Source organism: Anas acuta, chromosome 1, assembly GCF_963932015.1.
Source record: "Anas acuta chromosome 1, bAnaAcu1.1, whole genome shotgun sequence".
Lineage (NCBI taxonomy): Eukaryota > Metazoa > Chordata > Aves > Anseriformes > Anatidae > Anas > Anas acuta.
The window spans coordinates 71,786,439-71,799,978 of record NC_088979.1 but is presented as its reverse complement, the minus strand read 5'-3'; the positions used below and the strand labels follow the sequence as shown (position 1 = coordinate 71,799,978).

Below are 13,540 nucleotides of genomic sequence, written 5' to 3'. Positions count from 1 at the left end.
TGAGCACAATTTATCTCTCTTGTTCCAGCAACCGTTCTTCAACCATTTTTGTGATTTAAAAGTTGTTTTAAATCACAATATGGAGAACTGAATAGTCTAACATCTTTGCATCATTAGCTTAAAGTACTTGCTAAGATTATTTTCTCCTAATAAGGCAGTCTACTTTTTACCTTAAAACCCTTTTCCTTTCATTTTCTTCTTCCTAACAGTTGGTATCTCAGCAAGTATGAGGACTGTCTTGTGTCCCATCTGTCACATCCATGCTATGTTCAAAGTATTAATGCTATACAGTGTTCATAACAATTGAACTTAAACTCTCTGCTTTTAGGCAGCAAAACTATCTGTCTTGTTGCTGAACCCTGGGAGGCTTCCCTACCTCAATGTACTACAGAAATTTACTTGTTAACATTTTTCTATCTCCCTTTTCTTCCCCATTGTCCCTCCACGTGCATATTTTACATTTCAAATTTGTACCACTTCTGCTTTCCCTCTTGCTGCGTGATCACTGTCTCTTGCAGTGTTGTAAGATCTGCTGTTTCTTCTGGCCTGAGGTAGTCTCTTTTCAAATTGCTTTCTACCATGTCTCTTTTGCTAACCTTCCTGCTATTTGATCAGATGTTTTATGTAAGTCCTTTGCCCCATATATAAGTCCTTAACACACTGGGCCACTAATGCAGATCTCTGCTGAGAGCAGTTTCTGTTATGAAGATGATGATAAATAAATGAACTAGAAATTCTGAAATTAGCATCAGCAGAGTTTTGCATTACATCACTTCCGATAAAGCTTAAGTATTAATTATGCTCCACCTAATTCTTTGTCCACTAGTGAGTTTATGAATATTTCTTTATATTTTTCTTTTCTGCTTTTGTAAGCTTCTCTTTGCAAAGACAGATTTTAAAAATGCCAAATGAAACGTCAGTGCTACAGCAGTTTAATGACTGCTAGCCTGGAAGGGCTTTGATGTAGAATCATTCCCCACAAATATACAGCAACATATTTATTCAACTGATTCTAATGTAACAGTTTCAAAATTGTTATGGGGAAACTACAAATTAAAGAAGCACTCAACTATCTCTTTATTCAAGTTAATGGATATTTGTTTTATTGAATGCAGCAGATGTGTTTATCTTTAGTGACGACACACATCACTGAGTTTAGCTTTGCTTTTCCAAGATGAATATCTGAAGTAAGCCAAGAAAGATCCATTGAATGTTTTCTAGTTATGCTGGAAAAGCTCCATGATTAAGCTTTGGTCATATAGGCTGTGAATCTAGTTTTGGGTTTCTGGATTCATTTTCAGTCCTACTTCAGTTGAAAAGACTGTTTATAGCCATTTTTATAGCCTTTCCCATAAGAAATAGTACTCTTAATGAAGAACTAGAAGGAGGTATTTCCCAGAAGGTTAATATTAAAGAAGTCAGTCACATGATTTAACCTAATCCAAACATTGATTGTCTGAAATGATGGTGAAGGTTTAAAAAATGCTTTCTGTCTTGATTTCTTTATTCTCCTTGTATCTGTCAATTGAATATTTCTCTAGTTGAGTTTTAGAACTATATCGCTGCCAAATACAACAGCTTTTGAAACAGTTCAACACATTTTCTGTGAGCTCATATGTTTGTCATGCATACAACTTGAGCGATTTCTAGGATACAAGACATAATACTGTTTTTGTTTGGGGATAGTAGGTATTACAACCAAGGGTGGAGAGGGAGAGGTGTGCCATTAATGCTTGCCTTTTTTTTTTTTTTTCTTTTTTCTGCAAATATGCATATTTAACCTTCTGCAGAGTTAAAAACCTGAATTGGACATACTTTCTAGATCTGCAGCATGTCGTGCAGTATTTCATCTTTCAGGTCTATTTGAAGCTGTAGAAACAATAGTAGCAGTTACGTTTTTTTTTATCTCATTGGTAGTTTAAGAAAGCAGAATGATACTGTGCTAAAATATATAGCAAAATAATAATTGATATAGAAAATAAATATCTGAGAAATACAAAAATGCATTTTCTCCCAACTCATAAGTAATCAAGCTCACTCAGAAAATTGTGATGCTCATTTTGATTTGTGTTGGAGTTACTTGGTGCTTAAAGTACTTTGCTCTTAAAATGGAAGTCTTTGTGTTTATAAACTTAATTTCAACTTTTAAAAGGTTGACTTAGGTTTATGTAGAATTGTTCAATGACCTAGAAGCTCAGAGGAAGATTCTTGTTTTCAGTGAAATTAAAACTTACGATCTTACTAATTTGAGACAGATGACCAGCTCTTCCATGTTTTCTCTGAATATTTAACTGCTGCAGAATTTAGATTTGAATGTATAAAGTTGAGGGTGTGACTTTATCTATTTTATCTATTTATATATATATATATGTATAAAAATGCATGTATGTATTAGAGTTGTGTCTGCCAAATAGATTTGAGATCCATTTTGAGATTTGGAATGCCCAGCAAAATACAAAAATACAAAGAAAGATATGGTACTACTTGGGGAAGAACAAATAGGAAAACGTTTTTTTTGTTGTTTTTGTTTTTAAAAAAAAGCTTGAGATAACGTTGCAAGTTCCTTTTAGAACACTTTACTCCTTTTTATGATTGACTCTTATCTGTTCTGAAATACAAAAGAAATGAATGCATAAATTATACGCGGTATTAACTAGCCAAAGTGAAGCGTGCTTATGTTATGTAACATCCATATGGCATTCAAATACATATTACTTTTGTTTAACAGAGGACATGTTTTCTTTACTACAGAGACCTTATTAAGAAGCTGCTTGTGGTTGACAGGACAAGACGGTTAGGAAACATGAAGGTAAGCATAAAATGTTAGATGTAATACACAAGGTTGAAAGAATTCTATAGGAAAGATTTAGAATAGCTTTAGTTTTTATAAGCATGAAGTTGACATACATTTTCCCATACATGACTTCATTTTTGCAATCCTAAATGCAAACGTTAATTCTGTACTTCTGGAATCTGTACTCATAATGTTGGATTAATTCTGTTTTTCGTGATAGTCTTCTCTGCCTTTACCCCCCTTCCCCCCCAACCAACTGTTTTTGTACATTTGAAGACTTGCAGTAGACTAGAAGCACGGTGCTATGTCCCATTTGTCCCCTGGAGAGCCAGATAACTTCATTCTTTCTTTGGAGTTGTTTAATCCCAGAAAGAACACTAAACAAATTAGAGGCTTGATTATTTTAAGATTATAGAAATTGTTTCTGCACCATGATGTATAGTTATATAATAACTCTTCCTGTTACGATTTGACTTCTGGAAGAAATTGCTTAAAAGGCAAAGCTATGCCCACAGGTCTCAGGTAGCATCCCAATGTACCTCAGAAGTACATCTCTACCTGTGATATGCCAAGGTGACACAGAAAGCAATCCTGTGAATTCTGTGAGGTGACCTGTTGTAATACTGCTTCTAATGTCAAGAAGACAAAGAGTTTACTTGATTTTGCAGCTATGTGGCAGTGATGGTGGGTTGTGATGTGAGAAATTACCTATGTGTGAACTACCTTGGGTACATTAACAGACCAGACAAAGCACCTCAAAACTTACTGTAGGTTAATACACCCTTCTAGCAGCATACGTTAGTCCTGTATTTGTTGGTTGCTGTGGTCACAATGTTATGGATACCTAAATTGGCTTTTGTAAACTTCTAGTTGTTTAGAGACAGATAAAATTTCCATTCCTCTGGCCAGGATTGGTCAGAAGTTTGATTTTTATTGCAAAGCATGTTTTATGTTGCACATAACGGAAGAAGGTAAAAGATGCAGTCACCCAGGTTCCTTGAACATGCAAGTGCAGACCCTAGGACCCGCTGTCCAAAGTTCCTTTTCAGAACCTTTTTTACAGCACAAACTTAAACTAATAGGAAAAGCTGGAAAATAAGTACTTTCCTTACCTTTCCAAACTTAAACTTTTTGCAGTATTTTTCTATTGGGAGGACGAAGATTAACATCAGACCATCACAAGCTCAAAATTTAGGAAGTTATTGGCTGATGAAAATTCTTATCTTTTGATAGTTTCAAAGGAAAACAAACACAAAAGCAAACCTTGGTTTAATCAAATGTTCTGGGGGGCGGAGGGGGGAGAGGAATGTGGTTGATGGTTTTTGTGTTTTTAGTCTGTGGTTATTTAAGGTATTTTTAGCTTGTTTACTATAAATGGCTAAAATGTCAAAATCAAAACTTCTTTTAATTAGAAGTGGGGTTTTGGGGCTGGGTGGCAGTGGGCCAGTATTAAGCCTGATCCTTTTCTGTAACCAAAGTTGGTTTAGAAAAAATTATATCTGGTTGGACATTTTGTGATGAAACATTTGATGAGAGAGAAATTACTCTCCTTATTGCCTTTTTGGATAGGTGCATGGGTACCAACCAAAGTAAAACTGAAAAATAAAATAAAAATAATCAACAGCAAGAAAAAGTACAATATTTTTTGTTCCATGGGGCTGGATGTGGTGGTAGCTTGAGTGTTGTGTGATAAAACTGTGACCAGGTCTGATATGGAGAACCTGCTGTTTTTCCCTAGTGCTTAGATCTTTGAGAATGAGTATGTGCTTGAACGATGTTTTATCTTGAAAAATAAATGATGTTTTTGCTCTTTTTGTACAAAATCAAGTCAGCAAAGAGAAAGTAATCGTTACAAGACAATAAGGCCTTTAACTGTTCATCTAAAATGAAAACAAATAGCTTTATATGTGTTCTTTTACAGCAGTATTTAGAACCTCTTGTTTTCAACACTAAACATCAGTAATATTTGACAGAAGTATTTCCTGGTCTTTACATTTACTTTACACACCATCAACCCACAGTTATTTTCTTAATTAATGTAAAAAATAATTCTTACTCTAGAAAATGTGTCTGAATAAAAGGCATTGTCTAAAACTCAGGAGAAAACAAGTAAATAGAACTGCAGTGAATGGTTTTGTAGGTATTTAAAGGCTAATCTTCATCACCCTTGTGTCAGAAAAATGCTGAAAGAAAAAAAAAAGACTATATTGCTGGAACTTAGAATCTATTAGGGAAGTAACACTATAAATTTATCCTGTAGAATCTTTTTATTGATTATCACCTGATAAAAAAGAGATAAGGTTAAATGAACCGTTAGCCTGTTTTGATGCCACTGTTCTTAGGATGAAATGCATGTCTTGGCATACATATATCTTATTAAATGGTTGGGATGTTTGTTTTTTTCTTAAAGAATGGAGCAGATGATGTGAAGAGACATCGATGGTTCAGGTCTATAGACTGGGATGCTGTACCTCAAAGGAGACTAAAGGTACATCCTGCAAAATGCTGCACAGGGCATGATAACCAGAAATTGTTCGTTTAAACTATTCTGTTGAGGACTTGATGCTGTGTGTGTGTGAGCAGTATATGCCTGTATCAATAATAATATGCATTTTTGTTCTTTTACACTACAGAATTAAATTATTTGATTGTCTATTTGCAATCTAATACTCTTACAGATAGCAAGGTAGAAAAACCCTAGTTTGTTCTGCTCAAGTAAGTTGATTAGCATTACATGCAATGAGTTTTAATTTTCAGTTGTAGGTTTTTGTATGTAATTACTGTTGTAGGGATGAAGGGTTGTTGTTGTTTCTTCAATGTATATATGTGGAAATATTTTACTGAGTTTTATTTTTTTCTGCCAAGTTCAACTCAGGTAAATGCTTTAATAAAGTGTAAAGCATATGGGAATAGGATGAAGAGAGAAGGTGAGAGAGAAGGATTTATGAATGTAATTCTAACATACTTTTTAACAGCACTGAATTCTAGTGTTATATGAGGGCAGATGTTTGCAAAAGCTATCAACACTGTAAAAATGCTTTTTAAAGACCTTTGGAAGTAAAACTGCCTTCCTTCTTTCCTTCCTCAAATTTCTGACTAGTACGGTTTCTTATAGCAGTGATTTTTAGTAATATAGGTTGCCATATACAGTCGGTCCAGTACCGATTACATGTTTGGTTTTACTTTTCTTGCATTAATTTCTTAGAATGAATTTCTGGGTAGCTATCTTAAATTGTGTTTGTGGACAGTAGTTGAGAGGTGAAAATGTTCTTGATGTATTCTTGTAGACAACATCCTAAAGTAGCTGATTTTTCTTTTTTATGTTGGAATTGCTATATCCAGTTAATGTTTTACCTAGTGGCATTGTAATTAAGACACAATTTTCAAATTATTTACTGTAAATTCTGGTCATGAAAAAGTGCAAGGAACACAAATCGTGAGATCATATGCTTATAAGTATTTCAACCCTGAAGTTTACAACAATCTACTCTATTACTAAATAGGTAGCAAACAAATAGTATTAAAAAACAGACTGTTAGTCTTGGATCCAAACACCCGTTGTGTAAAATTTTTATTTTTAAAAAGTCACTGTAGCATTTGGATTATGAATTCAAAATGTTGTTTCTTATTCTTAGTGATGATTGAATTAAACTGTTAGAAGTTGAGATGCTGTTGAATTATACTTCAGATCAAAGACATAAATTGGCTCAGAAATTTACTTTGTTATTGTTAGAGGCAGAATCAGTTTTCAAAATCTTAGTCTATTACATACTGATGAAAAGATGTAAAATATGAAATAATGGATACAGTGCTCCATTTTCTTTCTAAAAAGTCTGAATTGACCTATTGTACAGATGAAACATTGATTCACAGTCCTGATAAGATCTCAAATGTCAGTATTAGGCAAATAACATTAAAGGCTAGGAGAGAGGAGAGAAAATAATTCTGTCAGTCTTAATTTCTCTCTCTCTTTTTCTGTATCACTTCACAGAACTTGTTTTCTTGTCAGTATGCTTACAGGGAGGCAGGAATAGCACGCATCCTCTGTGGTGAAGCAGGTATCTCTGAGTTTTCTTGAAGATCCATTCTCTACAGGCCTTGAGGTTCTTTGGCTTTTTGGAAAGCACGATCAGATTGAAGTGGATTTAGACCAGGCTACATCTTCCCTCAACATTTAGAAACAGCATTTCTGAAGTCTTCTGTCAATTTGGGTAGTTGCCCCAGCGTAGGAACTTTTGAAAATACATTTTCAAGTTGTTTTTGCAGTTGCACATATTAAAAATGTTCAGGTATGCTGGAGGATTGTGGTTATGAAGGATTAGGATCTGGAGCACTGTCTTGAGTACGCCTTGTTCAATACTGGCTCTCTGGTACTCTGCTTAGTCACAATGAGTAGAAGCTGAGCTTTTGGAATAGAGCAGATTCTGCCCATTTTAAGTATCTGTGCAGTATGTTGTGACTGCCATATTGCCAAAACAAGGCTTTGCTTTTGGTTGAAGCTTGGTCATTGCTGTCTGTAAGGACCCTTTCTTTCCATTTGGAAACCTGCTAATGGCATTGTTTCAAACTAAGAAGCCCAAAAAAATCGGATTAGATTTCAGAAACGGTGGAAGCCAGGTTTTTGAGAAAATGGAGAGTATTGTTTTGCTTCGTTTTGTAGTTCTTCCTGTCATGTAACTCTCTTTGGCCAGTTTGGTGGTTGACCTTAAGGTTTTCTCAACCTAGAGTGGTTTGTTTGGTTTATGATGATATTTAAGTTCTTCGTATCACTGAGAAAGGGGATAGAAAGCTGAAGGTCACTTGAAAGAAGAAAAGAGTTTTGTTTTGTTTCGTTTTACCCTAGAGTAAATTCTCTGATTAAGTGTCCTGGAGAGGTGGTTTATCTCCTTCCTGTGGCCAGAGAGTCAGAGTAGTCTTGATGCTAGACAGAAGACAAGACACTACAGGTAGAGTGAAGCTAGTGGGCAATACTATAGCTGAAGCTGAAGTGAGCAATACTAGAAATCCAAAGGATCCTCTGAAGAAAGAGATAGAAACACTTATATCCCTTGACATTTTCGTTTTTCTTAAAAAGATCCATTTGAATTAAGATGCTTTTACAGATATCCTTATGAAATAACGTTTACTTACAGTGCAGCACTTTCTTCACGTACTTCAATTTACTGCTAGGCTAGGAAAAAGCACAGTAGGTAGTGTGAGGCAAGCACGAGTCATTTCAGCCTCTCTCAAATCAGTCAACCTATTTGAAAGCAATGAAGAGAAGAGACTTTTTCTTGCAATTGCCCTCACTGCTATCATGACCCTTCTTTAGTTGAGAGGGATCTGATGGTGATTATGGTGATTATATTATCTGATGGTGATGGTGATTCTTGCTAACTGACCAAAGAGGTAAGGAGTGAGGAAGGAGAGTGGCAGATTACTCTGTAAAAGAATGTGCCTGGAAGCTTAATTGTAATAATATTTTGAAGTAGTTAATTTCCATTTCCAAAGCAGCTAGAGCTTGAGTGCTAAATAAATAGGTATCTGCATTATAAGTGTCCTTTAACCACAGTATTTAACTGCAGATAAAGCTTTGGAACCTGTCTGTGTTGCTGTAAGCTTTTTTCTTTCACAACAATCAATGTTGGTGAAAGAGAAGAACTTCTATCAATATGTACACCACCCCTACCAGCAGCACCCCCTGTTCTTTTTCTTAGTTCTTTACAGAACGTATGCTTTAATATGATGGAGAGTGGCTGATTGAGAAACTGTACTATTTTTTGTGCTTTTTCTGACTAGCCTCCTATAGTGCCGAAAGTATCTAATGATGGAGATACTTCCAATTTTGAAGCTTATCCTGAAGATGACTGGAATAAAATGCCTCCAGTACCCCCTAAAGATTTAGAAATTTTCAAGAACTTCTGAATGCGACATATGCAACGGAAGAGGTATGTTCAAATGTCAGGAGCTTGCTTCAAAACATTGCAAATCTGTGAGTGAGAGCCTTGTGCAGGAATTACATCTTCTGATTAATAATAGTGATTAATGCTTCCATACAGCTCTTAAAACCAACATGAATTGGCCATAGTAATAGACAATATAAAGTAAACTCTGAATAATATGTTGTAAAGCAAGCCTGCTGAATGATAGAGGTAATTTATATCATAGGCTTTGCTGTTCCTATAGTGATAGTTATCCACTTATAGATATTTTTTAAAGTCCTTTCATCCTTAAAACGTTTTTCAATAGCTTGTTAAAAGCACATATCTAGATTAATTTGACACATAACAGTCACGTTCGTTTCTTGATTGTAAGTTTTTTGTGTTAAGAGTGAAGACTTTTTTTAGAGGAACAAGGTTGTTGAATTAATTTTATACCCTGGATTCTGTTGTACAACAATGAAAGGCTGATAATTTACATTCAATTCACATGCACTGTGTTGTGGTTTATATTTTTTTTCCACTGCTTTTTGTCTTAGTAACTGGAAGGAAACTGAAGCGAAGAGCAAGTCTGAAGAAAAATGGATTTCATGTTTCAATGAAGACCACCTTTGTGAATGAGAATGATACTGCATTCAGATATGAATATGAGAATATCTTATATAAGGAATTGGAGGCAGGCAAGAATAATTTTTAGCTGTAAACATTTGGCATTAGTTTAGTAAACTGTAATATTGATGGTCTACTCTGAAGTAGACTGACTAAAATGGTGTATTAGGATTTTTTTTAAGTTATGGTTTAGTTAAGTTTCCTGCTATTCCCAGATCCTTTTTGCATAGTTAACTCATAGACTTAATTTTATAAGTTTATAATAAACTTGTGTAATTAAAAGCACAAATTAGTGTATATGTATATAATGAATACAATACAACTAAAGCACAGGAACTGTGCAAAGATGTAAATTTTTGTATTTTGCAGAGTCTATGATTTTTATTTTTCAAATAATGTTTTTCAAGAAGTTCTCTAGGGATAAAAATCTTAAAAGGAAAAATGAGTTTTTCATCATCGTGTATACATTTTATAATTCTTTGTAAAAAATAAAATAAAAATAATTAAGTTTTAAATAAGATTTGTACCTAAAAATTCCAATGCCTCACACTTGCAACCATAGTACTTGAAAGCAGAAAGACAAGGGCATGTTTTATTGTTAAGATGCATCTTAATGGCTAATCAATGAAGTTCTGTTACAGTGATGTCTCTATAAACCAGGATATTGCGTGACAGTAGACTGTCTGAAAAGTAATTTCTCACATGACAACTATCTGTAAACATGCAATTCAGTGCATATTCATAAAAGGGCTCTCACTAGCTTTTAAAGGGGTTGTGTTCTCTCAAGCTTGCTGTCTTCTTCACATGTAAAGCATGAGCCATAACAAACTTTTTCGGTTATTGACATGCCTGTTGAATGCTTGGCACTTACGAATATCAGAGGGAACACTAAATGTATATTAGAGATTGAATTTTCTGCTTCTGCTTTTGGAAATATCCTAAAGTCTCCACTGCCAGGAATTCCATATGTACAGAGTTCAAGCCTTAGATGTAAGGAATCTTTTTTTATACTTTGCTAACAGCTTTCTAGCAGATTAAATACACTGTGTTTAGGAAGTATTTGCAATACTGCTTCATTTTAAGTAGCACAAAGTAACAGTATATACATCTATATGTATCTATGTATATGAATATACATAAACATGAAGGTAAATTGTATACAATTCAAGGTTCTTTTTCATATTTCATATCATGATTCTTGTTTTAATGCAGGGGAATTGATTTTGAAGTGCTTTGATTCCAAAAAGTAAATACGTAAGATGTTGTATTTGTATCTGACTTTTAGGAAAGCTACAATGCTTAGATTTTTTTTTTTTCCCAAAAAAAACTCATCAGCTCACTGGAGTTTCACAACTGTGACTAAGAGCTCTACATAAAACTACTTAATTAGATGACACTGACAGTTTCTCCTATAAACAGTTTTCTATATTTATCCAAAATGCCATGAGAAATGTAGGCCAAAGATTATTTTTTCTGAGCTAAATTCTGAATGCTTATAAAGAAAGCATTTTACTAATAGCTGATAAAACTAACATGTTTGTAATTTTACTACAGATATACAGCTGGGGCCTCCTGATGGAAAAGTTACTTCCATTTTCTTCCGTTTAAGAAAGCCTTTCTCTAAACAATGCAGAGGTGTAGTAAAATAGTATGTGTGCTTTGAAAGCTTGCAACTTCTAGCTTATTAGATCTATTTCTTTATAAAACAAATTTAACATTTAAAGAGACTATATAACTGGCAAAAATGTACAATACGTAGGAGAATCGTGCTACTTCAAAGCAGTAGCTCTGGAACATTAGAGTCATCTTGATGTTACGAAGTGTCACAAGCTGATGGCCCCAGCTGATGATCAGTGAAAACTGTGTAGTCATATATAATAAAATTCAGGAAATCCATAGAAAATCATACTTTTAAGACGGTAAAATTACCTTGTTCTCCTGAGAAGTGAATCTGGTCTACTTTATTTGTATCTGTGGAGTTAGTTATTCCAAACCAGTTGGAGGAACTGAAGTATGTAAAAACAGCTTACATTGTCTAAGAGAAGAAAGCACAGTTGTTTTTTTGTTTTTTAAAGTGTAAGCTTTCAGTATTTTATGGTATTTGAGTACTACAAAAGCAGTTTTTTATTTAAAAACATATTTAGGACACTTGGTTGTTGCAGTACATATCATTTTTGTTTTGTTTTTCAAAATTTAAAAACTGCACTGAGTTTAGGTCTTCAAAGCTGAGGAAATGAAGTTGCGTTTGATTAATGTGCTACATTGGTGGTAAGAAGTTTTGGGTGTTTGAATAACAGGAAATAGATTTTCTTTCTACAAATCTTATCCATTGCTGGCAGTGGGTGCACTTGCTATGATAGAGACTAAAGAAACAAGTAAAATCTTTGTAATAGTGCTAATCTCTTGACTTCACGTTATTTTCAGAGCCATGTGTACATATGCCTAACTACTGACCTCGTCAACATGCTTTCTAGTACAAAGCTACTTTCAATTTTTTTAATTAAAATAATAAGAAACTTTGTTTTTGAAATGTTATCTTAAATGATCAGTTTTCTGTACAATCTTAAAACTAATGAGCTGTTATTACCTTCCCATTTTATTTATTTGCACAAGTGAGTTGGTTTTATTTCTAAGTCTTTGCTGGGACTTCATGGACCACTAACATAGTTCTATCTGAGTGCTCAAGTAGAAGTTCCCAATACACACTGCACTAAGGACTCTGGTTTTATTTTTTTAAGCAAGCTAGAACACTTTTTCCCATTCAAGTTTCTTTTCTCTGAGGTTCATTTTATTATGATTGCTTCTGTTAATGTGTTTTTGCATATAGACTTTTGCATCAGGACTTTTTTTTTTTTTTTTTGCAAGAGCCCATAGGTCTTTCATATTCTGCTTTGGTGAATGAGAATGTTAAACATTAAAAAAAAAAAAAGCAATCTTTATTTTTGAGTTTTTTATATAAATATATTTTTAATTGCCCAATTCAAGGTTTTAAGTGATAAATGTGCATTGTAAACTTAATTGCCTTGTAACCAAATGATGAAAATGCTTCATGATTTAAATGGAGAACATGCTGTAGATTTTCCTGTATATTAGCTTGATCAATGAGTATGTGTGCTACTGAGCTTTAACTAATGTGATCTTCCACTGTAGAAAAGTCATTGTTAATTGATCAAAATATAGGTACTGAACTATGTTTAAATGGATCAACAGGGATTTTGCAGGTTTGATAGCGATTGAGATACGGCTGTTCCTCAGCCCATCTGCTTGCCATTCAGAAGAGGTGTGATTCAGTGCTTCCTATGCTATAGATTTATTTTTCAGCTTTTAATGACTGTAGCATGATTTCTTTTTTGTACTGTACTGTGTACAGACTTCCCATGTTTTGCACTTTTCTATGGCAAACCTGACTGCTTTATAAATACTCTGTTGTGGTAGTAGGTAGTGGTAATGGTAGCAGGCATTTGTGTACTACATAACCAGTTTGAAACGCTAGACTTGCAAGGTTAACTTGGACTAATGTTGTATGTTGCTGATTGCTTGTTGTAGCTCACATGTATACGTACTGTTCAAAGTTATAAAGTCAGCCCTCATTGCACAATGAAAATCACTGTGATCTGTACATAAACCCTAGTAAAATTTTATTGCTGTTTAATTTATGTAATATCTGTCAAATCTGGATTCATTTAATAAACCTTTATAACTTTTTAAATGTTTAAACCTAGTTTGCTTCCATTTATGGTGGGAGGAGGTACAGGCTCTTCATCCAATAATTGATGAGAGGAGTAGAAAAACAACTGTTCCTTCTTCTCAGGAGTTAAGTCTTTCCAGAGCAAGACACAAGTGGTGGAAAATATTTCAGTTGGCATAGTAGTAGTACCAAGAAGTGCATTTTCCAATTCTTTTCAGGTAGTGATCTGATACTGAAAAGCGTTGACTTGGACTTCTCATTGAACTTTGATTAAATGACCCTAGTTGCTTTGACATTTTCACAACTTAATGACCTGAGCGCTGTCCAGAACATTCATTTCAATCATTGCAATCATTTCTTAGCACCAAAAATATTCTTATGATGTCAGGCACACTAAACTAAATCTTTTTTTCCATCTTTATCAATAACTTCAAAAGTCTGCTTTTACCAAAAAATATTTAGCTGTTGGTTTTAAATTACTTCTCCTAGTCCAGTTGCATTTTATTTCTTACCCACTGGATAGGTTAATCT

General features: G+C 34.1%; 1 protein-coding gene across 1 annotated transcript in view; it reads left to right on the top strand.

The window, feature by feature from the left end:
- PRKX (protein kinase cAMP-dependent X-linked catalytic subunit) overlaps positions 1–13,038 on the top strand; it is a 60,854-nt gene extending 47,816 nt beyond the window's left edge. The window contains exons 6-9 of the mRNA XM_068682222.1: positions 2,752–2,809; positions 5,205–5,282; positions 8,573–8,721; positions 9,252–13,038. Coding sequence (XP_068538323.1) covers positions 2,752–2,809; positions 5,205–5,282; positions 8,573–8,698 — 262 coding nt within the window. The 3' untranslated portion in view covers positions 8,699–8,721; positions 9,252–13,038. The remainder of the gene's footprint in view (positions 1–2,751; positions 2,810–5,204; positions 5,283–8,572; positions 8,722–9,251) is intronic.
- The last annotated feature ends 502 nt before the right edge of the window (positions 13,039–13,540 follow it).